The 27849-nt window shown below is 48.5% G+C and overlaps 2 protein-coding genes across 8 annotated transcripts in view; one reads left to right on the top strand and one right to left on the bottom strand.

Moving 5' to 3' along the window:
- Window positions 1–1485: 1485 nt before the first annotated feature.
- Window positions 1486–20739, top strand: CTPS1 (CTP synthase 1). Its single transcript, XM_051638164.1, has 19 exons — window positions 1486–1598; window positions 1961–2137; window positions 2573–2743; window positions 3505–3605; window positions 4766–4882; window positions 6297–6380; window positions 6596–6676; window positions 7925–8076; window positions 9326–9458; window positions 10709–10797; window positions 11704–11798; window positions 12363–12425; window positions 13188–13231; window positions 14056–14152; window positions 14425–14480; window positions 14565–14661; window positions 14944–15088; window positions 17313–17403; window positions 19018–20739. Exons 2-18 carry the CDS (start codon window positions 1972–1974, stop codon window positions 17395–17397), a joined length of 1776 nt encoding a protein of 591 aa, XP_051494124.1. The 5' UTR covers window positions 1486–1598; window positions 1961–1971; the 3' UTR covers window positions 17398–17403; window positions 19018–20739.
- Window positions 20740–22893: 2154 nt separating this feature from the next.
- The window catches only part of SCMH1 (Scm polycomb group protein homolog 1), a 79417-nt gene continuing 74461 nt past the window's right edge, over window positions 22894–27849 (bottom strand). For all 7 annotated transcript variants that reach the window (XM_051638038.1, XM_051638034.1, XM_051638037.1 and 4 more), the window contains 2 exons: window positions 26695–26834; window positions 22894–24725 (listed from right to left, as the gene is read on the bottom strand). In XM_051638038.1, coding sequence (XP_051493998.1) covers window positions 24600–24725; window positions 26695–26834 — 266 coding nt within the window. In that variant the 3' untranslated portion in view covers window positions 22894–24599. The remainder of the gene's footprint in view (window positions 24726–26694; window positions 26835–27849) is intronic.

Consider the following 27849-nt stretch of genomic DNA (forward strand, 5'->3'; position numbering starts at 1 on the left):
GCAGAGGCAGGAAAGCAGGAGAAGACAGGATGAGATAAACAGCTTCAGGCAGCGTTAAATGGTATCACAAAACAAAGAGACCTAGTGGTTTATTTCTTCAGGTTGTACTTCCATGTAAGCAAAGATATTTACCACGGAGAAGCATGGTGATGAAAGCACACAGAGAACAACTTTTAACTCCACACTAAAAATCTGTGAGAACACTTTGTATAATTTATGACCTGATGAAACTGAGCAAGTGGAAAGAGGAGAAGGTGTGCAGAGCACCAGGAGCAGTGTTCTGACAGTGAAACAGGTTGGTCTGTCCAACAGTCAAGAGAAATCCCTTCCTACAAGATGCTAGCAGCTGCTGAAGGAAAAACACTGATCTGCTGAGGACTGGAGCAAAACTTCTCCTGGACCAAACAGGGCCAGAGTTTCTCCCAGTCCTCCCCTCCATTTGCTCCAGTGTGTTCTTTTCCTGCTGGTTGAAGAGCACAACAGAGATTGTGAAGAAAGCTTTTTCTGGTATTTTGAGTTTCCTTCAGTTCTGCTTCCCTAGCTCACAAAGAGCAGCTATTGGTACCCAGACTGAAAGAAGGTTCCAATTCCTTCACCTCCTGACATGGTCAGATCTCCCCAGGCTCCCTTCCGTTCTTGACCTGCCTTTGGGAGCCACCACGGGGTGTCCTGGGTCAAGGCCAAGGTCTGCAGGTCTGCAAATCACTTTCCATGGAGCTGCTTCCCATGCACTCAGCGGTGCTGAAGCCCCCCATCCCTGAGGGATGGACGGGACCACAACCTGCAGCACAGAATCCTAGAACCTGTTATACTGAAAAAGACCTTTAAGACCATCAAGTCCAACCATTAACCCAGCACTGCCAAGGCCACTGCTAACCCATGTCCCTCAGCAACGGCTTTGAAACCCCTCCAGGGATGGTGACTGCCCCCCTGCCCTGGGCAGCCTGGGCCAGGGCCTGACAGCCCTTTTGGGGAAGAAATCATCCCCAATATCCAATCTAAACCTCCCCTGGCTCAACTGGAGGCCATTTCCTCTTGTTCTATCACTTGTTCCCTGGGGGAAGAGACTGACCCCCCTCACTCCAGCCTCCCCTCAGGCAGCTGCAGAGCCAGGTCTCCCCTCACCTCCTGGTCTCCAGGCTGAACCCCCAGCTCCCTCAGCCGCTCCCCGTAAGGCTTGTGCTCCAGCCCCTTCCCCAGCTCCCTTCCCTCCCCCGGACAAGAGACCCGCCCTGGGTGATGCCCCAGGCAAGTGAGGAGCGGCTGGGAGCCCTGGGCAGGGGCTGGGGGGCACTGGGCAGTACTGGGGGGTGCTGAGCGGTGCTGGGAAGCACTGGGAGCACTGGGGGCACTGGGGGCACCGGCAGCCTCGGGACACTCCCCCCCCCCCCCCCCCCCCCCCCCCCCCCCCCCCCCCGTCTCTCCCGCGCATGCGCCGAGGCAGAACTGCGCGTGCGCCGCGCCTCGCGCCGGCCTCATGCGCTTCCCCGCCGGGCCCGCGGCAGCGAGCGGCGCGCGCTGCCAGCCCCCCGGGCCCCCCCGGGCCCCCCCGGGCCCCCCCGAGACCCCCGGAGACCCCGAGGCCCCCCGGGGCACCGGTGAGGGGCGGGGAGCGGGGGCAGCGGGGCGGGGGGGGCGGGTGGCGGCGCCGGTGGCCCCGCGGGGCCGCGCCCGTGGCGGGAATTTCTGACGCGGGGAGAAGGGACCGGGCGGCGGTGCCGGGCGGGCACGGCGGGGGGAGAAGGGACCGGCCCTCGGAGCCGGGCGGGCCTGGCGGGGGGAGAAGGGACCGGCCCTCGGAGCCGGGCGGGCACGGCGGGGGGAGAAGGGACCGGCCCTCGGAGCCGGGCGGGCACGGCGGTGCCGGGCGGGCATGGCGGGGTCCCTGGCGGGAGCGGCGGGGCCCGGGGCTGCCGTCGCCCCCCGGGCAGGGCCCGCGCTGAGGCGGTGTCGGTGGCAGCCTCGAGGCAGATGAAGTACATCCTGGTGACGGGCGGGGTGATCTCGGGCATCGGCAAGGGCATCATCGCCAGCAGCATCGGCACCATCCTCAAGTCCTGCGGGCTGCGTGTCACCTCCATCAAGATCGACCCCTACATCAACATTGACGCTGGCACCTTCTCCCCGTACGAGCACGGTGAGTATCCCCGGGCCTCGCTCCAGCAGCGCCGAGCCGGGTGCCGAGCCCAGCCAGGTGCGTCCCGGGGCTGGCTCTGCCTGGGAGGAGCCAGCTCCTTTGCCTGGTGGAAAAGTTTGTGTCTGGCCCTGCACGCGGGACCTGCGGGCTGAGCCTGCCAGCCGTTCCAGGCTGACTGCTGGGGCTGAGTGTGCCAGGAGCAAGCCACAGAGATGTGCTCTGTGGTCTTATCACTGCTGCCTGGCTGAGGGTTTCAGTCCTCTTTGTTGTGTAAGGTTTTCAGTTGTATCTGCCGCTTCTGAACTTGCTGTAGCAATCAAAGGTGTTTTCTTACACTGAGTTCTCCCAGCTGTTGCAGGCAAACCCCAACACATTGCTGATGTGGACTGTTTCTCCTTGATATGTGTGCTTGTGCCTTTTTCCTGTGTGCCACAGGGGAGGTGTTTGTGCTGGATGATGGAGGGGAAGTGGATCTGGACCTTGGTAACTATGAGCGCTTCCTCGACATCCGACTCACCAAAGACAACAACCTGACTACTGGGAAGATCTACCAGTATGTAATCAACAAGGAGAGGAAGGGAGACTATCTTGGCAAAACTGTCCAAGGTGACGTGAATCTTCATTCCTGATGCTTGGAAATATAATCTCTATTTCTGTCCTTGTGCTTTTGTTTTCTCTGAACTTGAGGCCTTTGTTCTGTGCTGTCCTTGTGATGTTTTTTGCTTTTTTAAAGTGGAAGCAGGAGAGGCATGAGTGCAGCTGTAGTGGTGTGTGCCATCCTGACTCAAGTTACCCCAACACCTTCCAGTGCTCAGCAATATGCTGCCTGTTGTTGGAATGGATGCTAGACTTGGGTCTGGATGTCTAACGTAGCCAGTACTAAATGTGAACAGTCTTCAGACTAACACGCCTGTGGATTATTTGTTAGCTGGTTAAAATGGGTTTTGATTTTGGTAACTGTCATGTAATTAGAAAATCCAATGGATCTTCAGGATCAGATCAGTTCCTTCCCTTTTTGAGCATCCTTCGTAGCTGGTTTGGATACAGATTTTTACAGACAGTGTAGAACAGAGTAACTCTCTCTCCTTAGACCAAAGAACAGTTTGTACTTGAGTCTTGCAGCTCAAAGGAAATGTTGCTAACATGTTTAAATTGAGGCAGGATTACATTTCCTGCCAAGGCACTTCTCTTGAAAATCACAGCCAAGAATAATCACTTAAAAAATGCATACTTCTTTAAAGGCACAAATCAGTCCTGAAGTATGGGAAGCCCTGACTAGCTAGTTTCAATAATTCATTCTGTAACGAGTTACAGGGATAAATGTGTGTGGGTTGTGGCATTAACCCTTGCCTGGCTTTCTTTTTCAGTTGTTCCCCACATCACAGATGCTATACAAGAATGGGTAATGAGGCAGGCACGAATTCCTGTAGATGAAGATGGCATTGAACCTCAAGTTTGTGTGATTGAGGTTTGTAGCTCTTAAAAAATAGTCTTGCTTCTTGTGTGGAATGAACTGAGCTGTGTGCATATTTTGAATAGTACATGTTTTTTACAGTAATGTTCAACTCTGTGTGTTGTGTTGGTTAAAAACCCTCCATGCTAGCCTCACTCATTCAGTCTAGTCTTTTGAATGCTGTGTCTGAATCCACATGTAGAAGGATGTAGGTCTTGGACAGTTAAATTTTTGAGATGCTTTGCTCTCTGGTGTAATGTGAATTAGTCCATTTTAGCTCATACAGGTTTATAGCAAAGTCTGAGTTAATAATGCTGGGACCTCTCTTCCTTGGTGGGTAACTCCCCCTCTGGAAGCAATTGTCTTTCCTCCTTAGCAGTAAAGGGAGCCTTGGAGTGACTAGTTCAAACATAGAGCTAGAAAAGGGAATGGCATGAGTTAGTGAAGTTTCTTGTGCACTGTATGGGACATTCTGCTGCCCAGGGAGGCAGAGCAGGGGGAGGGCTCTGAGCCAGGGCTGCTGAGTTGGCTGGCAGGATAGGCTGTTATGGGAGAGAGGGAGCTTGCCAGAGTGCCTGGGTCATGGTGACTTAGGGCTCTGCCTGCAGCTCGAGTGCCAACTTCTGTTCCAGGATTCACAAGCCTGGATCCTGAGTGCCTTGAGGCTCTATCTGACAGCTCATGGGAGTCTGTTGGTACTCCAGAGAGAGCCTTGTGTCTGTTCCTGAATGTGTCCAGAACCATTCTACATAGTTACTAAAACTTCACAGAAATTTTGCATCTCTGCCACCTGATGTTCATAAATTGTAATTTTAACACCTGAATCTTTTCCCTGAAGAGATGATAATGGTAAAGCTAATGTCCCCATAGAGGTGCTGCCCATATGAGGAGCTGTTTTTCTTGTGGCTTTTTGATTTTTGGGGAAGTTATGAAGGTAAAATAATAGTTGGGGTAGATCAGAGGCTGTGAAAATAATACTTAAAACTGGCAAATCCTGCTTTTCACATTGGTGTTGATGTTTCTTTAGGGAATTGGAGGGAGGTGCTGGGGAGATGTGTTAGTGTCTGTGTTTTAGTGTCCTTTTATGTATGTTTTAGTATGCGTCAGCATACAAATTCAGTTGGTGATTTTTTTGTTTTAAGACATTTAATTCTAAATCTCTTTGTGCTTTTTAGCTTGGAGGGACAGTGGGTGACATTGAAAGCATGCCTTTCATCGAGGCCTTCCGCCAGTTCCAGTTCAAAGCCAAAAGAGAGAATTTTTGTAACATTCATGTCAGTCTAGTTCCCCAGGTAAGGATCTACAATGTTTTTGTGGTCAGGGGCTTCCACAGTCCAAAACTTCCTTTCCGAATATGTGTTTCTGATATGCTGTATCTCTAGGCACTCTTAAGTATATGTTTATATATATAGAAACTTCTGAAAGAAATGCAGAGACTCTGTTGCTACCTATTTTAAAAAGTTCACAAGAAATTAACAGGACTTTTCAATGTGTGTCAATGTGTAATAAATAGTTGGCAGCTGTATCTTTTAAGTGCTGTTTTTCTCTATGGAATCATCACCTGTCTTTTGCAGGTAAGCTTGCTTTCTAAGGGCTGAAAACCTTCAGTTTCCCTTCATTTGTATAGCCTTTCACTTCTGCAAAGCTAGTGTAAGAATCACTGACATAGCCAGACTTTACAACCATTTGGACCTATTAATAAGACCATATTCCAAACCATTCCTGGAGTTCTTTAATACTTCTTTTGCTGTGTGCCTTTTTTTTTTTCCCCCTTCAAGATTTACATTAGCTGTAGTTCATGAAATAGGTTGTTACATTTGTAATTTCAAAACATAATACTGGGGTTTGAAACCTGATCTGTTTGGTTTTTTTCCTGCCTAGACAATATTTTTCATGTGCTTTGATCTTTAACAGTCGTTTCCTAGACTCTCACACCTGACTGCTCTGTAAGCCTTAACAGTTTGAGTGGCTGTTGCCCTTGGTTCAGAGATTCTACTAAGAAGAGGTGTTATGAAGCAGTGCTATGATACAAGGCAGTTAATTAGGAATGGCAAAGAAAAAACAGAAATTCTTGTGTATCAAATAGATGGGGTGAAATCCCAAATATCAAGAAGTATAAGAAGGTGTTTTATGCCATATAAAGCCTGATACAACCTCAGCTGTATTACCTGCTCTGGTTTGGGAGACAATTTGCAGTCTTAACCAAACAAAATCTCTACTGCAGGAGTCACTGCTGAGAAAATTCAAGCATTGGTTATGTTAACAGTGCTGGAGAGGATGAGTGTTCCTGGTCTCAGAACTGGATTTGACAGAGCAACTTGATAGTTAATGGAATGCAGATCAATCTTTGTTCTCCCCTCTCTTTCCACTTCTGTCCAGGCTGGGTGATTTACAGAGAGAAAAAAACAATAATAAAATTTAAAAAAAAAATAGTTACTTGGAGTGCAGTGGAGCACAGTGGAAGTGCTCTCTCCTTCCCTCACTAGGTAATACACACCTGCTTACTGTGCAGACCTGAACTCTGGTTTCTGCTAGTTGCTTTCAGTCTTTGAGATTAACATGGTATTGTACAGGGTATTTGAAGTTTATGTGAATTCTTCAAGAATTGGGTCAAAGTTCTTAAAAGATGAATGGGTTGTAGAGTCCCAATTAACCATTGCTACATAACATCATAATTTGACATGCCAACTTCTCTTCTCTGACCAGCCAAGCTCTACAGGAGAGCAGAAGACTAAGCCCACCCAAAACAGTGTTCGTGAACTCAGAGGTCTTGGTCTCTCACCAGATCTGGTAAGTTTTGCTGTGTGGCTTTGAATTTAAAATACAAATAATGCTTAGGCTGAGAGCTCTTCTATATTTGTAATAAATATGTAAAAGCAACAGAGTTGGTTTTTTTTCCCCCAAGTCATGGAGACTGCAGGAAGACAGCTCTATTAGAGGCTTCTTGTGTGAATGTCCGAGTACTTTTGTTTTGCTTCCCAACCTTGATGTTGCTGTTCTGTTAGATTGTTTGCAGGTGCTCGACTCCATTGGATACCTCAGTAAAAGAAAAGATTTCCATGTTCTGTCATGTTGAACCAGAGCAGGTAAATATTCCTGCCCACACTTGCTTGCAAGAAATATTCTATTCTAGCAGTTAGTCAGATCCTGAGTGGAGTTTCATATGAGTGTTTTGTGTTTGTGTCTTTGGTGGCTGCACAATTCATTTGCTGCTCTGTCTTACCTACATTCCTTACACGTGTACTTGTTAAAAATGCTCCCACTTTCCCATCCACCTGAAGCTTGTAAAATTTTTGGTTTTTTGTGAAAGCCTGAGTATCATTTCACAATTCCAGGCTCTGTCAAGTATTAATTTCTTACACAAAGAGATCAAACTAAGTCACCCAGATTCAAGCATTACACCCAGAATTAGCTGACAATATTGATGTCTCAGTACTACAATATCTACCTCTTACTGGTCAGGAATTGAAAGCATGTTGGCTCTTTTCAGTCACTCTCCAGGAAGTTTGATACAGTTTTGCATAGTTGTTTCTTTGACTGCAGTTGCACTTGAATTAAGAAGTAAATTGTATTGACTACAGAGAAGGAAAATTTGCAGCCTAGCAGGCTTTGCGGGTGCAGTGTTGAACCATCTGCTTTCACTTTAGTTAGAAATGAGGATTTAAAAATAGTTGTACTGATATAATTTTGATCCTTAAAGTACAGTCTCATTCTTAATGGGCAGGTGACAGTTGTCCAAAGCCCTCTTTCCTCTTCTGTGGAAGCCCATTTCAGTCAACTAGAACCACTGATGTAAATATTCCTTGTTGACCAAAGAAATCTTTGCTTATAGTTATTTAATCCTGAATTTGATGAAAGATGTCCTGTAGAATTCATTGCTATACTGAGATCACAATTTTCCCTGGGCTTTAATCAAACTGAGTGCCCTGGTTAAGAACGACAGTAGTGGGAAGCTGGGCTTGTGGGCACTTTGACTGTAGTTTCAAGGAGACTTACCAAGAAGGCTGTAGCACAGAAATCTCTGAAGTGTTCTTTGAGCTTGGCCATGGGCTCACAGAACTTGCATAGCAGCTGAGTTCCTGGGAGGTTATAGCCCTTCCCGGGGAGCTCCAGTGAGCAGGGATACCTGGGCAATGTTGAAGAATGACTTTGCAAGTATGTGGAAACTAGTACTAAGCTATTCATATGTTATGTTCTTCAGCAGATGTTGTTTCCTGGAAGTTTCTGTGGTCATATGGTTGTCTGCTAGAGATAGAAGCTCTCTGAATATCTGTCTAAAAATAATTGCAGAGGCACTTCGATCTGTTTTAATGACATTCATATTGTATGAACAGGTCATCTGTGTTCATGATGTCTCTTCTATCTACCGGGTTCCTCTGTTGTTAGAGGAACAGGGAGTTGTTGACTACTTCAGACACAGGCTTGACCTTCCCATTGAGAGGCAGCCCAGGAGGATGCTCATGAAGTGGAAGGAAATGGCTGACAGGTAAGCTGCACCACTGGGCATTGCTTGAGCTAAGACTAGATTAGTTTCTCTTCTTGGTTGTTAGTTATCAGGTGATGAGTGTTGCTTCATGTTTCTTAAATATACTCATGCAGTTGATTCTTTTTTTTCTTATTTTTCCTACAAAAATGCACTTTCTTCCAAGATGTTTAACTGTTTGGAAAAAAAAATTCTTGAACATCAGAATCTTGTAGGATGTTGCTGAGTTCTTTGTCTTGGGTTGGTAGTGTACCATGTCCAAACCAGCTTGAAGTCATTAAAAGGTGGACAACTCTGCCCCCCCTTTTTAGACAGAAAACCCAGTGACATTACAAAGTGTTGAAATCCTTTTGTAGGCATATGTAGGAGTCATCAGGATAGTCAATAAAAATGTATCTTTTCAGTATGCTTTCAAGAAAGAGAAACAACTGTTTTGTAACTGTTCTGCCTGAGACTCCTGAGACACAGTGAGTTTTCTTCTTGTTTGGACAGACTCCATGGTCATGGGCAAATAGTGAATTGAGTCTCTCCAGTTGGCATTCAGGCCCTTCCTGAAGACGTAAATGTGTTTGTCCTTATGAGAAAGTAATTTTCAAGATCTAGATATGTTCCTTTATATGCCTGACACAAGCCACCACTGTAGATAACATTTCCTTTGGATGGGGAAAGCCCTCAGTAACCACTTTGGTTGAGGGGGCTTAGCAGCTCTGAAATTAACTCTAAACAATCTCTTGGCTGTAGCCAGGAATACTGTGTAACTCCCAGGTGCTGGGGGTTGAAAGTGTAGGCAGAACAACCTTAGGACTCTTCCAGGTCCTTTTGTTTTAGCTGCTGAAGTGAGCTTGGTCAGAAGCAGCGTGGGAAATGTGCTGTGCAGTATAAACATATGCAGAGCTGTGCTTTGATCCTCTCTCCTAATTAGTTTACTGCAGACTTTGAGTCTAATACAGCATCCTGAAAAGACAGTTTGGATCTACTAAAACATGGCTTTTCAGCATAGAGGGATGAGTTAATTTATACGTTACTTTCTGCAACTGATTTTCGCTGTCATTGCCTTTTTTTCCTTTCTTTTTTAATCTGATGTTTAAGGCATAATTTTAAAAGGTCATCTCTTCCAAAGTCATCATCTCTCTGGTTGGGCAGACTTTCAAGAGCCCAACTGTTCTGTTACTTGGAAAGCTGAATAGAATGTAAGTAATTCCCCTGTTTCCTGTTAATGATGAAATAACCCTCGTGTTTTGGTTTTGTTTAGGTACGACCGTCTCCTTGAAACATGTTCCATTGCGCTTGTGGGCAAATACATCAAGTTTTCAGATTCCTACGCGTCTGTCATTAAAGCCCTGGAACATTCTGCTCTGGCTATCAACCACAAACTTGACATCAAGGTAGGGCTGGCTGCATGCCTGTAAAATTTTGCCCCCATACTCCTTGCACCTGCAGTGCCAGCCATCTGAATTCATTTTTTCACAAACCAGAGAGGGGGAGTTGATTCAGCCAGTGAACTTTGAAATTGCCCTTGGCTTGCAGCATCTAAACATCTGTTGTCAGGCATGGAACAGCTGCAGAGCAGCCTTTCACCCTGTTCTATGCTCAAAGTGTCTGTGTAATTGATGAGAACTCTCCAGTGCCCAGTGTTGCATACTGCCCTGTGACGGAGTGGTGGGTGTATTGGAGGAGAGGCCTGTTGGCTTTGATTTCTCTGACCATTGTTGGAAGTTACTCTCTTTTTTTTAAAAGCGTTTTTGCTGTTATCCTTGTGGTACTTAGAGGTTTTATGATGTTTCTGCCTCAGGCTTTGTTAAGGTTTTAATGCTGGTTTGGCTGCACAGGTGCTTTCAAGGCTCCCAGTTGTAGCTAGATGCTCTGGAGAGATGAAATACATATTTGTGGTCAGAATTTTTACTTCTATTTAAATATATTTTTAAAATATCAACTGGTTTCACAGTACCAGGGAAGAGGTGTTTGCTTTGTAACAGCACTCTTCTGTGTTTGGGTTCAGAAGGGCCATGGGTTCTGAGAGTCCTGTGCATGGAGATCACATGTTTGGTTAAAGAACTGTTTAGCAATATTCAAGGGTTAGCAGACTGCCAGGATATTCAGAAGTTCAGAGATAGTGGAATATTGGCCATGAGAAACTGGAAAAATTGCAGTTTTTTCCATATTTAGCATTGCTCATAGCATCTTTTAGTTACAACAGCCTGTGTTTCACCATATCCTGTTTGTTCTTCAGTCCCACTTGAAGATTTAATTGCATTTGATGAGATAGTCTTTCAGTCTTTTCTTGCTGTGTGGTTGTTTCTATCTGCATAGCCATGTGTTCCCATCTGACTGTGTTCCTGTAAGACTTCACATTTAATGAGTCTGGACCTCGTGGCCTTCATGTATGTCACAGCAGAGCTGCAGAGGGGGGAGGGCAGTAAATAAACACAGCTTCTGTTTGTACATGGTTAGTAGGATGGTGGGGGAAAGATTTCCTGTAGCAGACAGGAAATCAGCCCAGAAAAACAGAAGAAAATATCCAGAAGGAAAAAAATCCAGAGCTATCCAGGAGGAATGGTGATATCTTAATTGAAGGAGAATAAGGAGGGTGCTCCTGTGGTAGCATCTCATCATTCTTTCTTGGATTTCTTCCCAGTATATTGACTCTGCTGATTTGGAGCCAGAGACTCTACAGGAAGAGCCTGTCCGATACCACGAAGCATGGCAGAAGCTGTGTGGTGCTGAGTAAGACTCTTAACCTCTGGATGTTTATTTGGAGCATGTCTGATAAACTTGTGGCTGTTGACAGTTCTGAATTCAGAGCTTCACTGGAGGCTGTTCTCTTATGCACTCTACCAGCACACTCTGACATTGGCCCAGATACCTCTCAGTGAAATTTAGGATTAGATGTAAAGTGGGGAATTGTTAAATAAGTGAGAGAGTTTATGAAAGGCAGAGGTAGAGGAGATGATGATGCAGATGAGGACGTGCACAGACTTAGTGGGGAAACAGGGTGAGGGGGGATAAGGGGAAAGGAGAGGTGCTGCAACAGCTTTTGAAGCCATAGAGAGGACAGAAAGTGCAGTTGTGGTATAAAGTTGTTTAGGAAGGAAGTGTGAGAAGGCAAAAAGCATTAGGACACAGAGGAATGCCAAGGGTTAGCCCAGAACACAAGGACAAGCGGGGCTTGCTAGCCCTCAGGGAAACAGGCTTTGGATGGCACCAGAACAGAGAAGCTCCTGCAGAATTTGGTGCCTGCAGTTAGGACAACTTGACACTGCAGCTGGTGGCTTCCTCAGCATGGGCCTGCTTGGGTGATAGGTTTGCAAACAGTTGTTGCAGAGCCTGTGAGTCATTCTACAGGAACCATTCTAGGATGGTCACCTGCATTCTATTTGGGATTTGGTGGGAAGGTAAAATGTACATTTATAAGATGTTCCTGAAAATTTGGTGACATTTTATGTGACAGCTCCTGTGAAGTGACACAGGGGCACTGCTGCAGACAGGCCTTGCCACATAGAGCACTTCAAAGCCCTTTTCAGGATCAAAGTCTTGCAAGTCCAAGACTTTACAGGAGAGCAGTGATACGTGGTTGGGGGGGAAACACACTGGGGAGCCTTATGTTAATGGAATCTTTTTATCCTCATGCAGTGGAGTTCTTGTTCCTGGTGGATTTGGTGTTCGAGGGACAGAAGGCAAAATTCAAGCTATTTCCTGGGCAAGAAAACAGAAAAAACCCTTCTTAGGTGAGAAACATGTATGATCCCTAAGAAGAAATAAAGAAGGAAGTTGAATAACAGCCTAACTGGTCTGCAGCAAGAGCTTTACTGATTTTTATCAGTATCTAGAATGTATGATTTTGAAGATAATTGGCTGAGGAAGGCAATGACCTGTGCTCAGCTTAACTGGGTAGTGCAGCCATCATTTGTAGTTAGCTCTGAAATGGTTGGAATTGGCTGGGATGTGATGACATGGAATCTCTGTAATGAGGGGGTAGAGGAGTCTTGGAGGAAGCTTCAGAGGAAATTGTGGTGGTCTTGACATGGAGAAATATGTGGCTGCAGTTAAACAAAATGGATGTGGTGAGAGACTGAAAATGTGTAAGCAGAGTGGATGGGGAAGGGAGATAGGGAGTAAAACTTCTTGGAGCTGCTTGGGACAGAGTGCACAGATGCCTAAATCCAAGTCAGAGGTCTGTCTGCTGCAGGTTTTCCTTTGGAGACTCAGGACTGCTCTGTGAAGGTGTGTTTGATTGGCTGTACAGGCTCAGTGGCCTTGTCCTGACTTGATCTGTGTTCTGCCTTCTGCAGGAGTTTGCTTGGGAATGCAGTTAGCAGTTGTGGAATTCGCACGCAGTGTTCTTGGTTGGCAAGGTAAGTGCACCAAACCCTTCCTGGGGTCTGGTCATTTCTTAGATACCTTGATACCTTAGATACTTGTAATTTTTAAAATCCCTGTAACTTTTAGTTTTTCATTGGTAGGTAGATGTAACTGTTTTTTTTCCTACACCTATAGAATTCCCCATCTCCTTTGCTAATTCAAAGGAAAAAAGAACAATTTCCTTACCCTATTCAAATAAAAACCAATGGAGTAAGGCATGTTTATAATGACAGATTCCTGTGTGAGTGAGGTTCAGTTCCTGAATAAAACACTCAGTGTAGTTGTCCATAGGTGTGCTGGACATCCTAAATTCTCATTATAGTCAGTGGGAGAGAAAACCAAAAAGCAGTTCAGCCTCTGAGGTAGTTGAACCTACTTCAGTGAGTTGAGTTGCTTTCTTGACTCCACTGCTTGACTAGTCCCTGTTGTCAAAATTCCCTTTACATAAATTTAGGGTTTTAGCTATTTCTTAGTGTCAGTTGTAGTGCAGGTAGAGGAAAATCTGTTTCTTGGGGTACTTCTCATCCCTTTCCCCTCCCTAGCTTTATTTAAAACAGTCTAAGCTGTTGAATGTGTGTTTTTCCTGAATGACCCTTGTTTTCATCACCAACTGCACTAAACTGGTTGCCCTGAGATTGCAACCTCCAGGCAGCCTGAGGGCCCCATGTGTGCTGGGGGTGGTGGTGCTGGGCTGTGCCTGGGGGAGGTCCTAAAGGACTTTGTGTTTCTAACTGATGAACATAACAACATTGCAGATGCCAACTCGACAGAGTTTGACCCCAAAACTGCTCATCCTGTGGTGAGTTTGTGGCAACTTGCTGTGCTAGACTTGCTCTGCACATACCTGTTGGTGCAGTGAGGAGCTTGGCTTAGTACATCATGTGGCTTTTGAGTCTGTCTTCCATCATTTAGTAATCAGAAAAGAAAATGGCTTTGCCTGGTTACACTGCATGGCAGCTGCTGCTTCATAGGGGATCACAGTGCTTATTATAGGTGAAACACTTGACATTTATTTAATTTTTATTTTTAATTACACTTTTTCATAAAACAACGTGTTCTCTAAGGTAAAAGGTGTTTAAAGGACTGCTTGAAAGCTCACTGTTTTCACAGAGTAAATGGTAAAGATTTGTTGGTATGCAAGTCCTCTGCATAAGTGTTGAATTATGATCTTAGAAATTAACATACTTTAATACTGTGAACTTCTGTGGACAGATTTCTGAACCTGCATTACTCAGATTTTCTCAGAAAAAACATGTTATGAAGTTATTTATCAAAGTTGAAGTAACTTTGATTTGGGGATATTGTTTCTGTAAAGTTGTGTGTTTGTTTAACATTGAGTTCAATCAATAGGACAGTATTAGTGCATGGGACCTGAGTGGGCCTTGGCAGAGACCATTTCCTTTGCTAAAGCTTCCTGAATACCCACAAACCTTCCATATGTTCTGTACAGCCTTTACTAGAATAACTCAGCTAACTAATCTAGTTCTGTTGATCTGTCTTGTCAAGACAACCTTCCTTGGGGTGGTTTGCTTGTTTTCTGTATGGATCTGTAACGTTTCAGAGTCTGCCTGGGACTCTTTCTCCTCTCTCATTCTCCTCTCCCTCTGTGAATGCTTTTCACAGGTCATTGACATGCCAGAACATAATCCTGGGCAAATGGGTGGGACCATGAGACTTGGCAAGAGAAGAACACTCTTCCAAACCAAGAATTCAATCATGAGTAAGGCAATTCTTGCCTCTTTTGGACGTGTTTCCTGGGAGTGATGTGTGTGTGTATGGTGGGTATGGGGAAGAGAGACTTGAGAATGTCCCAGTTTCCTGGAATGGTTGGTTTTTGCAGACTTCGTTCTGGTAATGAGATGGTGGTCAGTGAATTTGGTCCCCTCCTGATGTGGCAGACTCTGATGGATGCTATCAGTATGAACTTGCTGGAACTTGGCATTGTGTGAAGTGTTTTTCATTTGCTCTAAGAAATGTCTCATCTTGGTGCAGGGAAGCTGTATGGAGATCATGATTTCTTGGAAGAGAGACACAGACACAGATTTGAGGTAAAAATGCTTCTGTAGGTCTTGAGCTTTTCTGCGTAATCCAAGCACAAGAGATCCTGGTTTTTCTTGCTTCTGGTCTTCTAGGTCAATCCAGAATTGAAAAAGTGTTTTGAAGAGCAAGGTTTGAAGTTTGTAGGCCAGGATGAGGAGGGAGAGCGAATGGAAGTGGTTGAGTTGGAAGGTGAGTACTCAAGGAATTAGTTTTGTGGGTGTAGGTATTTACAAGGGGAAGTGTTCAGAGGGTAATTGAGGAGGATTTTGTCCAAGCTCTCAGAATTATTCCATCCATAAAATTACACTTAAAAAAGGATCCCATGTGACTGTCCATTTAGAGACAAAAGGCAGGATAGAAATGATGCTTCTTTGCCATTATCAGGGCTTCACCATGATCAGGGCTTTCAACTGCAGTTCAGCCACAGGCTTGAGAGACTTGAAACTAATGTTTTTGTTTTCTTTCTCTTAGAGCATCCCTTCTTTGTTGGGGTTCAGTATCACCCTGAATTCCTTTCTAGACCAATTAAGCCATCTCCCCCATATTTTGGCCTCCTCTTGGCATCTGCAGGAAGACTCACACATTATCTACAAAAGGGCTGCAGACTCTCACCCAGGTAGGTTGAAGGAAGACACCAATTGGGGCTTTCACAGGGCAGTGCTTCTTCCTACAGGGTAAACTGAAGAATCCTTTTGGCACAGAGTTACTGGGAGGGTATTTGCAGCACCTCTCTGTTCCACTCTGTTTGAAACCTCTTGGCTTGCATTTTAAGGTGGACATCAGGGCATTAGAGCTGGCCTGCAGTGGGGTCCCAACTGCAGGGAGAGTAACTGCAGCCTTGTGCTGTCAGTCAGAGATGACTGGAGACCTCACAGGGTTTTCCCCACACTCCTTGTACAGGTCTTTAGGTACTGGTTGGTCCTTTAGAAACTTGTTCCTCTTGCTGGTTTCAAGAATGGGCTTTAGTGGTTGCAGCTTCATTTTTTTTTCCCCTGCTGACTGAAGCTTTCTTTTGTCTCAGTTTTCAAAGGAACTAATGTTTTGGGTAGACTTAATGGTGCAGGTACTTCTGCTGCTCCCTGAAACCCTTCAGTTCTGCTCAGCACACGTGGCAATATGCAAGAAATAAACATCACTTGGATAGTAACCTATTTTCCTCCTTACACAGAACACAACAGATTTGCTGGTGTAGCTGGAGTGCTAACATGCACTAAGCAAAAATTCCCAGACTAAATGCAAAAGAGAAATAGCACTGAGCATATTAAACTCAAGCAATGCAAAAAGGAGAGTGTTGGCCTTTCTGGGTGGGGCTCCAATGCAGCTGCACCAGAGGAATTCCAGTGTTGGTGTCTGGAGAGCAGCTGCTGGCTGTGCTCTGACTGATCTGCTCTGAAGAGAGTTGCTGTGTGAAGAGGCCTCATTTCAATGCTGCAAGTGTTGAGGGATATTTAAATTTCCTTCTTTGGCACATTTGAGTTTGAAATGGCTTCTCACAGCAGAGCAGCAAAGTTTCCTCTCTACTGCAACATCCTAAGTTTCTATTACCTGCTCTTGGAGTCCCTTGTGTTCGTGGTCACGTATTGTTTCATGTTTAGCATATAATCTAAAGAACCTGGTGGCAGTTGTAGCCCAGTCTGTGCTTCCCTTTATTCCTGTACCCTTAAACCTCTTAGCAGGTTTTCAGGTAAGTCTCATCATTGCATGTTCATAAGGTCAGCAGGTGACACCAAACTGGGGGAACAGACTATCCACTTGAGGATGGGACCACTGTTTGTAAGGAGCTGGGCTGGAGCAGTGGGCCAGCAGGAACCTGATGAGGTTTAACAAGGACAAGTGCAGAGTCCTGTGTCTAGGAAGCCCTTGTAGTAAGACAGGCTGGGACTGAGCAGCTGGGGGGCAGCTCTGCTGGGGGAGCAGTGAGCTGAACAGGACCCAGAGCTGTGCTGGCAGCATCGTGGGCTGTGTGAGCATGAGCACAGCCAGTAGGTGGAGATAAGTGATTGTGTCTCTGTCCTTGGCATTTGTTGGACCACGTGTAGAATATTCTCTGTGGTTTGGGGTCACCTGGTTCAAGTCAAACACTGATAAATTGAAGACAGTGGAGGCCACTAAGAAGGTCAGGAGGTTGGAATATGTGCCCAGTGAGGAAAGGCTGAAGGAGCTGGGCTGGAGAAGTGAAGACTGAGCAACCAAAGAAGAGCCTGCCAGCACCTACAGAAACATCAGCAAGATGAGCACAGGCTCCTTGCAGAAGTGCATGGTGGGAGGATGAGACACAGTGGACATGAGCTAAAAGAGAGGTTCTGACTGGATAGGAGGAAAAATTTTTTCAGCATTAGATCAGTCACACACTGGTGCAAGTTTCCCAGAAAGGCTGTGCAGTCTTTGTCCTTGGAGAGGTTTGGAATGTGACAGGATGAGCCCTGAGCAGCCGTGTCTGATCTGAGAGCTGTCCTGCTGCTGTCACTGTCCTGGGCTCCTTCCCATCTGCATGATTTTGTGATTCTGAAAAAGCTGTTTAATGGATTAAAGACAATTGGTTGTTATTGGGAAGCTGAAATAGAATGGTTATGGCTGGTTAACCAGTCTCCTGTTAATTCCATTTAGAATAACTTTGCCTTGTAAGATGCCTGTTATGTGTATAATCGTTTTAATTCACAAACCTTAAAATTGATGATGACTCGGCCCTATTTCCAAAGGGACAACTAAATTAGGAACTTTCCCTCCTTTGCTTTTCAACCTCAGCAGTACTTACTACCAAACCCTGCTACTTCCTGATGCAAAACTAGGTCTGTAAAGCACTTGTGCTCCATAAAAGAAGATCTTTCTGTGTTCTGCAGGGACACGTACAGCGACAGAAGTGGCAGCAGCTCACCTGACTTGGAGATAACAGAGCTGAAGTTTCCATCAGTAAATCATGACTGATTCCTGGTAACTTCTGATGACCTCAACCTTTTTCCTTATGGAAAAATTTCCTTGCCCAGTCTTTCCTCCTGGCATCTGAATGTTTCACATGAGCTGGTAGAAAACAGACACACCATGAAAAGTGCTGGTGCTCACACAGGTGTTCCAGATGTGCTGAGGGATGCATAAAGCCTCATGGCAGTGTAGCAGGTGGGGGTGGGTGCTCCCTGAGCAAACTGAGGTGTAATAAAGTATTAAAATATATGTGGGAATTTGAGATTAAATTAAAATAAACAAAGCACAAATACAGCTCATGTTCCTGAGAATGGAGGCAAAGCTGAGCAAGGGATTATTTGATATAGAAAGCTTAGGAATTTGGGACCATTCACTCACCTTTGCCAAAGAATATTTTTGAAATAGCACTTGTGCACTCCCACAACCTTGTCTAGTGGGAATTGTCCCTGCCCATGCAGGGAGGTTGGAACTAGATGATTTTTAAGGTCCCTTCCAACCCAAACCAGCCTGTGATTCTATTCTATGATTAGCTGTGTTGCCCCATCCCTTGGGACAGCAAATTTCTCTTGTCAGACCCGTGGGTTTGAGCTCCAAATTTTAACAGCTGCTGCAGATGTTACATGGATGTGAAAACAGGATGTAAATAATCCAGTTTTGGAGGGGGATCACAAAATCCTGGTGGTCAGATTCACCAGCAATAAAAGGTGGATTGAGCACTGAAATGGGTTCCCCTTTGTGCAGTAGGTGATCATGTATGTGACACTTTTTTCCTTTGCTCTGGCTGGTTTTGTGTGGTGGTTTTGGAGAAGTTAAGGTGCATTTGTGCACATGCATGTCAAGTGAGAGCAGGGGTTTATTGCTGAATGCCAGGGGACTGAGGATGTCCAGCTCTTCCTCCCCCCCCTTTCCTTCCTACAGCTGATTCTTGCAAAATTAACTGCAGAGTGAAAATGAGGGTTAGCCTGAGCCTAGCATGGAATGCTGATGGGACTGGGCCTTTGCAGTGCTCAAGATAGCTGGGATCTCTGGGGTTGGGTTGTTCCACATCTGGTACAGCAGCAAAGAACCCTCTCCATGAATTTCTCTCCTCCTGAAGATACTCAGAACGTTTGGCTCACTGACAGTAGCCAACTGTTCTCCCTAATGTGACAAGTGTGGGTGCTGCATTGATACCTGAGGGCTTGGAGGCTGTCCCCAAACAAATAAACTGTAGGGAAAGTGACACTGGCATGTGTGGCATGTCCCCTGTTGGCTGACAGGCCTGCTTGGACACAGCTTGGCTCAGCTCTCAACAGCTGCAACATTGTGAAGATTTCCCTTGGTACCAGCCCCCAGCTGTGCTGGGCAGGGCATGAAGCTTCATCTTAGCTTAATGGTGCTCCCTCCCTATGTTGTATTTAAACATTGACTTCTAGAAGGAGCTGCTTTCCCAGGGGTGTTATTCACTGCTCTCAATGTTCCCATCATGCCCTGTGAAGCTAAGGGACATCTTTTATCCTGGAAAAGAAGTGTTGTCAGGTCCCATGTGTTAAGTTTTTCTGGGGCGTGTAGGTAAAACTCAGACTCTGCTGTTCAGTTCCTGTTGCTCTTGACTGTCAATAATTCCTGTTTCTTCTCTTTTTCCAGATGTCTTCACTGAAGAGGAGTCTTAATTAGATTTTCCAGGCATTCTTAGAGCAATAGCTTGAACACTGTCAGCTTTGGGCTTTCTTAAATTATGGTTTTATAATTTTCATTATGAAATCCTGTCTCTTTATTTCCTCAACTCTTCTGTCTTCTGTTTATTTTCTGCATAGATTCTGTTTCTTTCTGGAGGAGAGCTCATCACAGCAGGTGCATCTCTAGACTTTCTTCAGTTTCTTCCATCTTGGAGATAAAAAGCAAATTTGGGTTTGGGATTTGATGTGCTGGGGAGAATCCAGGTGCCCACTTCCTTCCTAACACGTGGTAACACTGGTGTCAGTTTGTATCCTGGGCACTGACAGCTGAGTTGCTTTCTCCAGCCTTTCTGCTCCCTCTTTAGTACTTACTGCTGAAATTAGGTGGGTCACACTAGATTTCGGGGGGCTTGCTCAGTTCTTGAGCTGTGCTGTGCTGCAGAGGATGGGTCTGTTCAGCTTTATGCAGTTGTTTGGGTTTTTTTGTTTTGTTTAGTGTTTGTTTTTTTTTTGGGGGGAGGGGAGGAATGACAGATGCAACATGTTCTGTTCTGGTTTTTTTAGTAGTATTTAAAAACATTTGGCACTGGTGTTCTTGGTGCAGTCACTGCCGGCAATGAACTTTTAACCAGAGAAATACTCCTGGTACAGAAAAGTTAACTTGGCAGATGATCAGCTCTAACTGTGATAGTCACTCTGCAGGGATGCAGTGACTTAGATCATGTTGGGAGGGGGAAGCAAAACCCTCAGGAAAGCCCATTGCTTCTTGAAATGAGGCGTTGACCAGGTGCCCTTTCTGTGCCAGTGTTTGCTGGTGCTGCTTCTTGGGCTGGGAAATTTCAACTCCTTGCATCAAGGGGGAGGTACAGAAAAGAAAGTGAACTACTTTCAGATGCTGCCTTTAACAGCTCCTGTTGTGATTTGCCTTGGACTGAACAGTTCATGGTGCTTTTTCCTGTTGATTGGAAGCAGAGCCTTCCGTTGCCTTTTCTTACCCAGTGTCCCACACTCGCTGCACCCAGAGCTGCTGTTCCCTGCAGGAGGGACCTTGCAATTTGCCTTCAGTGTGACTGGGTTTGCTCTGCAGCCCTGGGCTGTCCTACCGTGACTGCTCAGCCTTGCAGTTCTGGGGGGGAATGCACTTGCTTTTTTGGCTTTTCCTGCCCCTGGCTGCAGTGAAAGTGGCACAGGGTTTGGTCTCTGGTGATTGAGAAGAAAGGAAGAAAGTGTCTCAGGTGTCTTGACGTGTCTCTCCAGAACTTTGCAGTTCATTAATGCTGGGAGAAAGGTGCACGTCCTGAGCCTGGCTGAGTACTAACTGTGTTGTCTGATGCCAAACATTACTGTCTCATATTAAGTGATCTTTTCCTCAGCCCCTCTTGCTTTATTTCTCCATTGTTTTCAGTACGTGCTGTAAAGCTGCTTTTAGCCAGGAAGGTGTTGAGGATTCTTTGTGTGTGCCAATCAGAACAGTCCTGCAAGCAGGATGGGCCGGGTCGAGGGGCTCTGTGCTGTGCAGACACTGGCCATGACACGCCTGGTTCTCAGCAGTGTGAGTGAGGTCACTCCTGATCTGTAGCACAGTTTTTCTTTCTCCTGATATGGTTGTTTTTTGGGTTTTTTTGGCCAAAACTGTGCAACTGACTCAGTCATCAAATGCTTATTTGTAATAAAATTAATAACTAGCCAAGAGCTTGCTGTATTACTTCTGTAGCTCAGAGGGAGAAAAAGGATTGTCTAATTTAAAATTAATCCACTGTAGGCTAGAAAACTTTGTTGGCTGTATTTGCTAAATCTGGTTGAAATGATGGGGCTTCCCCCAGCAGGGGAGAAGCCTGGGGACGGTGGGTTGAGCCTGCAGCCTGTGCAGGGCAGAGGAACAGGGTGTTAAGGGCGTGGTGCTGCAGCTGGGGAGCTCCTTCCCTCGCCCGTTCCTCATTCCTCGTTCCCCACCGCTGGGGCACCGGGCTCTGCTCCCCTCGGAGCTGGAGGGCGAGTGGCCTCGGTGGCTGCTCGTGCCACGTCATGAAGAGGGTGGAGGGTCCTGAGCTGCAGCTGCTCCCTCGGCCCTGCTCGGTGCAGGGGCTGGTTCTGCTGCCCCGGGCCAAGCCCCGCACCCCCTCCCTGCTGCCATCCCTGCTTCTCTCGCAGGGGGCAGGACTCGGCTGCCCTGTCAGCCTTGGGACTGACCCCTGAGCTGGGCTCCTGTCACACCAGGAGCTGCAGCCCTGCCAGCCCTGCCCTGCGGTGGGGCAGCCTGGGGGGGGTGGGGGGGTTTCTGTCGGGACGCCCACCCTTGGCTGCTGCATTTTGGCTCCTTAGCTGGGGCTGCAAATGAAACCAGCATCTGAAGTTAAAGACAGGGAAACTGATGTGTTTGGGGCCAGTCTGGACGGGGCTGGGAGCACCCTGGTCTAGTGGGAGGTGTCCCTGCCCACGCAGGAGGCAGCGTTGGAGCGAGATTATCTTTAGGTCCCTTCCAATCCAAACCGGTCTGGGATTCCAAGGTTCTAGGAAATGCAGTGAAATTTTACAACTAAAATGGGCCTCCACAGGGCTCATTGCTGGGGTGTGAGAGTGTGGTCACCACTTCCTCAGCTGCTCAGCCCCTTCCAGCCCAAAAGCTGGATGGATCCAGCCCCCACCCAGGCTCTGCTGCCTTGGGGTGGTGGCAGGGGTGACCTCCCACTGCTGTCCTGGGAGGAGATGCTGGGCATGGGAACAGGCCTTCATGCTGGCACAGGGGAGCTTTGCATCCCCATCAGCCCAGGATGGGAGCACCACCAACAGCTGGTCCAAGGGTTGAGTTTGGGCCAGAGGCATCAGAACAGGGCTTCTGGGGTGCTCGGTGAGCTCCACGGCTGCAGGAGAGGCCTGGGGTGTTCCTTCCACCCCATCCTACCTGGTGCTGGACCTCCAACAGCACCCACCTCACTGCCCTCCCTGGTGCCTTCTCCAACCACCAGCATCTTCCTTTCACCATCAGCCCCTGAGGTGTCACAATCTGCTCCAGGTGCAAATGCCCTCAAGTTGTGCCAGGGGAGGTTTAGATTGGAAATTAGCATAAATTTCTTCACCCAAGTGTAATTACACACTGGCACAGGCTGCCCAGGGAGGGGGTTGAGTCACCATCCCTGGAAGTGTTTAGAAGACATATAGATGTGACGCTTGGGAACGTGGTTTAAGCACTAGACTTGGTAGAGCTGGGTTATGGTTGGTCTTGATCTTAAAGATCTTCTCCAACCAGAACAATTCTGTGCTGCTCCTTCCCCCAACACCCCCCCCCCCAAGCTCCAGGCCAGGAATAAAGCACTGCCCAAGCCTCTGCCCACCTCATGGCCAATCCTGCGTGTCCCTGGGATCAGCCCGTGCTCCTGAAGCAGGAACTGGTGATGCTGGAGGCTCCAAACCAGCACGGTAAAGGTGTCTGTGCAGCACTGGAGCCCCTCTGCCACCTGTGTGCTCCAGCATGGGGACCTGCAGGGCTTCCATGGCCAATATGCTCCTGGGAAAAACACCCTGGAGAGCGGATGGGACCAAGCAATGGCAGAGGCAGAGCTGCAAAGACCAGGAGTGTTGGGGGGGGGGGATGTCTCAGAAGGGCTGAGCAGAAATTGGGCTGAAGCCAGTGCACCTCGTTATCATCGCTAATGAGCTGTTGTCCATCACATCACAGGTGGCTTCTGTAATTTTGTTTTTCTCAGCCCGGGTCTGGCCCATCTCTCCCATGAAGAGCATGGGAGGAGCTGGGCAGGAGCACCCAGGGACCACCCCCCCCCGTGCTCCCCACACTGCTGGGGCCCAGCCAAGCGCTCCCATCAGTGCACACACAGCCAGCAGGGAGCAACTTAGTTATTCTTTTATTTATAAACAAATCAAGGTAAAATAAGTGCAGAGGAAAGCACTGGCTGACCCCGTGTGGGGACCTGTCTGCAGTGGGACCAGTGCCAGGAAACGAGGGGCATCCAGGGCCCTGCAAGAGGCCAGAGTCCCACGTCCCTCCGACCACACTGGGGCAGCAGCAGGGACAGCAGCACCGACTGTGCTGTACAACTTACTATTACTCTGGGGTATTTATTTTTTATTCTTTTATGCAACTTTTCCCCTTAGGGGTAAACCTGACCCAGTGCAAGAGACTGGAGGGCTGTTCACCGTGGGGGCCCGTCCTGCTGCTTGGCCAGGGCCCTGGAGGCTGGCAGGGAGGAGGGTGTGACGTTGCTCTGGATGCCTGGTGGGTGAGATGAAGACAGGAAGAAAGAAGTGCTTGCAGTGGAGATCCCTGTCCCAGCCCTTTGGTCACTGCGCAACGGAAGCGTCTGCAGGAGCTGTGGGTGCCCGTGTGGCACACGCTGGGAACAGCCCTCCTCTCACTGCTCCTCTGCCCCTCAGCCCTTCCCCAGCTTGTCCTGGGCCAGAGCTGCTGATGCTCCGGGGGGGGCAGCCCCTGTCCCCACAGGCAGCCCCATCCTGGCAGCTGTTGCCAGGCATGGCTGGGTGACCTCTGCTCCCACAGCTGCAGTAATGTGTCCGGGACAGTGAGTTACTGCTCAAGTGCCATAAGAATAAATACATTAGACTGTCTGAAACAAACAGGTGCCCCTGGGCAGGGCAAAGCCCTGGCAGGAGAAGCAACGCAAGGACAGGTCACCAGACTGGGACCCCCTGACTTGCCAGAGCCAAAACCCTCTCGCACACACTGACCTGGACGGACCGAAACACCAGAGGGCCAGGAAGGGCCCCTGGGAAGATGAACCTTTGCACCTCTGGCTAAAAATCTCCATGAGCTGCAAGTTCAACAGGTAGAAAAATCATTTCATAATTTTAAACAGATGACTCCTTGTATATAAAAAAAAAATAATTAAAAAAACCGAAGCCAATAAACCCTCAAAAAATAAATGAGAGAAGGATCAGTCGAGTCCTGCAGCCTCCAACGCCGACCCAGGCCCGTCCCTGCCACGGCCACGCCAGACCCAGCCCTGCTCCTCAGCTCTGCCACTGCTCCCTCCACCCTCTGCACGGTCTCCTCAGTCAGAAATAAATACAGAGGCCTCCCCCCCCGGCCTGGCACCCTCAGCTGGAGGGACTCGAGGAGCTGAGGGGCAAGCAGAGCTTGGGAGTGGCCCCTGGGACGGGCAGCCGGGCTCCCCCAGGCATGGAAGACAGGGATGGGGCACTGGTTGCTGTGAGCCTGGCACGGTGCTGGAGGGGTCGAGCGTGGGTCCGGGGAACCGTCCCCCTCACGGGCTGCCCAGTGGGGCCTCCAGCCCGTCCCACCGCCCCCCCGAGGGGCCCACCAGCCACAGCGAGAGGAGCCGGCACGAGGAGCCGGCCCCAGCTCTGCCCAGAGCTGCTGCTCCCTTCAGGCAAGCAGGACCGGGAGCCCGCGAAGAAGCACCGGGTGGGCAGCAGGGGAGACCCTCGGCCCCGCCAGGGGCCCGCGCTGCTCCCGCCCCCTCCAGCGCGGCAGGGGCCGGGGCCGGGGCGGGGGCTGCGTGCGGGGCCGCGGCTGGATGGCTGGAGCTTCCAGGATCCGTCCTGCCGAGCGTCCTCTCAGAACTTGCCTTGCTTTAGCTTGTCGATGTGGTACGTGAGCTTCAGGGCCGGCCCCAGCTTCAGCCCCATGTACTTCATCATCATGTCGCTCCGCAGCAAGAGCAGGGCTTTCCCGTCGATCTCCTGCAGGGAAGGGAGATGAGCACCTGTGAGTCCCACCAGCTGTGCACCCCTCTGAGCCCTGACTGCCCAGAGCCAGCCCATGCCCCAAACCATGACAGCTGGAGCAGCAGAGCTGGGTGTGAAAGCACCAGGCAGCAGAGAAGGACTCAGCACCCAACTGCAGCATCCAGCCCTGCATCCCACCCTGCATCCCACCCCTGCATCCTGCTCTGCATCCCAGCCCTGCATCCTGCCCTGCATCCCACCCTGCATCTCAACCTGCACCCCAATCCTGCCCTGCATCCCAGCCCTGCATCCTGCCCTGCATCCCAGCCCTGACCCCAGCCCTGCATCCCAGCCCTGACCCCAGCCCTGCCTGCAGCACCGGGCTCAGCCTCTTGTGGCCATGAGAAACCTGCTGGGTCAGAACACCCAGGAACCACGTTCAGCTGGTGAGCAAAACCTCGAGGGAGCTGGGGAGGAGGAAAAGAGGGGGTTGCTCTGACAAGGGAACGATGAAGGCAGCAGCAGTGCAGGGGAACAGTCTGTCACTCCAGGGCATTGTCATCCCACTGCAGAGGAAATGTCCTGGGAGAGGACGTGCCAGCCTGGGCAGCAGAACTGTCACAACACGTAGCCCTGACATCAGGGCTGAAGAAGGAGGCAAGGGACCAAACCCTGCAAACTCAAAGGGACTAACACTGTGTGCAAAGCAAATTTCTGGAGTTTCTAAGCAAAGTTCTGGAATCTGGCAGAGCTGGTGAAGCATCTGCCCCTGCTCCAGCAAGGCTGATTTCAACAGCACAGCTTGCAAAAGTATCTGATGCTTTAGAGCTGAGCCAGATGTGCCCTCACTGAGGCTCAGGAAGGGATCACGGAGCTCAAAATAAGCAGAGAATGGCTTTGCACTTAGCATCTGCCTTAGCATCTGCATGTGGAAGTTTTCCAGTCCCTTGCAGCAGTCCCTTCCTTGATCTGGCCCTGGCTTGGCCCAAAGCTTTGCCATGGACAGGTTTCCATGAAGAAAACACTAATGGACTTAAAAATGAAAAATAAAACCCCCAACCTCTAACAACAGAAAATCCTGTCCTGTGTTGATGCTCAGTGAGGTGAGATCTCTGGTAATCTCCACTACCAGTTTTGTTCTGCTTTTCCCTTCTTAAGCTGAAAGCAAAGCTCTTCCTCAGGATGGCCAATACAGGGGGACTTTTTATCCCTTGGCAGAGCTGAGCACTCTCTTGTATAATTAAATGAAAACATTTTTCAATTACTAGTGGTTCTAGAATAGAACTAATTAAAAAAAAAATAAATTAAAACAAGAGTCTCAGCCCAGCACAGAGCAAGAACCATCCCATCCACCTCCTCTGCCTGGGGAAGACAAGAATTTTCTCCTACTGCTCTTCTGACTTCAAAAGCCCCATCAGGTGTAAGATGGACTGAATCACAAGGCAGAAAGAAGGCAAACTGTCTGGCAGTGAAGCTGCCAAATTTTTGTAGCTTTAATTCCACAAACTCCATGCTGTTTGTCTGCAGCTACTTTACACTTAAAGACATGCACAGGAACCAGAGCCTTAGGAGACCATTCCAAACAAGAATTTAGCAGCAACGTGGTCAATTCCACTTGGAACACGTTTCTTGCCAGGAGAAATTTGGTTATGAGGTGAATATTAAGACTCCAGGATTTAAGAAGTTTTTGTGGTTTTGGTGCTAGGGTTCAAATCCAGCCCAGAGCTGAGCTCACACACACACACACAGGCAGTGGCACTGGGAGCTGCAGCTGGGCTGGGATGTCTGGCCCTCCAGGTCTGAGGAGGAAGATCCCAATCCTGGACAAGGAGGATTTACAAGGATGTTTTCCTTAGCACAAATCTCCAGCTGGTACAAAGTGCTGCCACTCTCCTGACTCTCTGCTCATGTTTATCTGTTTCATGCAATGACCTGCCCCCCATATGCAGTCTGTACATACACCCACACCCCCACAGACACTCACATGCTTTCGGAAGAGGTCAGCGTGGGGTCCCAGCTGTGGATCCGCCTCTCGGATGAACTGCATCACCTCCTCCACCGACCAGCAGGAGGGGTCGCGGCTGCTCAGCCGGGAGTCCCGGGAGCCCAGGTACCTGTCAGGGCCTGGGGAAGGGCCAGACAGCGCCGTTACTCTGGGCGTGCCTGCCCCATCACTCCAGCAGTTTATTCACCCTTCAGCTCCCACTCAGTCTCCTCTCTCACAGCCGGCACGCAGGGCATGTCCCAGCTGTGCCCCAGAGGCTCCTGCAGCACCAAGGCTTTATTCACTCTCCTTACACCTTAACATTCACAGCAACCTTTTCGACTCAGCCCTTTTCCTCACTCTAAACCCAATTTCCCCTTGCACCCCTCCCAAGCTGAGTTTGCCCTCCCATTCCCTTTCTTACCCCTCTGCTGATGACTCCCTCCATTGCAGAAAACAATCCTCTGCTCCCACCCCTCTCCCCACACACAGTTTCTCCCCTTGCTCCAAACACCACCTTTAGCAACTTTAACACAGCAAAGCAGTTTTGTGTTTTCATTGGCTGCATTTTCTGGTGGACTGAGCCCACCTGGGAAATTCTCTTCTCCTGAAGCACCACCTGACCTCACAAAAGTCTTGCTCCCAGCGTGCTGGCACTGGCACAGCCCATTGTCCCAGCTCCCTACCTGCATAGACTGGGGGGGGAGGCAGACAGATCAAGGCATCAGCAGCCTTAACTTTTTAGAGGCTTTTATTGAAGCCTTGCACCTAAAATTACAACTTTTTTCCCAACACCTGTATCTGATGTGCTGATTTACTGCAATACCCAGCTCTCCTGCCCCTCTTCCTCCAGAGCCAGGTGCTGTTCATGCACCCGACTGTCCTCCCAGCTCCCAGCCTCAGCAGGCAGTTCTCAGCTCCCTGGCCATTCCTTGATCCATCCTCAAGGACTCAGATGCCCGTTTATTGCTTGGACAGCCCCCTGCCCATGCTTGCAAGTTCAGCTCCTGCCTGCCCCCTTCTCCACTGGCCTCCAGGTCCCTCCTTAGTCACCGCACAGAACGAGGGGCCCTGCGAGCATCACCTCTCTGCACTTCCACCCGCCCATCTGCCGTGTCTCCAGAGCCTCAGGGACTACCTGTGTAACAGTGTAGG

Source organism: Apus apus, chromosome 21 (assembly GCF_020740795.1).
Source record: "Apus apus isolate bApuApu2 chromosome 21, bApuApu2.pri.cur, whole genome shotgun sequence".
In the NCBI taxonomy this organism is placed as follows: domain Eukaryota; kingdom Metazoa; phylum Chordata; class Aves; order Apodiformes; family Apodidae; genus Apus; species Apus apus.

Bases quoted from the DNA above. Each gene is read 5' to 3' on its own strand.
- CTPS1 (XM_051638164.1), top strand. From the start codon at position 1,972: ATGAAGTACATCCTGGTGACGGGCGGGGTGATCTCGGGCATCGGCAAG. The intron at 4,883-6,296 runs GTAAGGATCTAC...TTCTCTGACCAG, and splicing joins ATGTCAGTCTAGTTCCCCAG to CCAAGCTCTACAGGAGAGCA. The intron at 11,799-12,362 runs GTGAGAAACATG...TGCCTTCTGCAG, and splicing joins ACAGAAAAAACCCTTCTTAG to GAGTTTGCTTGGGAATGCAG.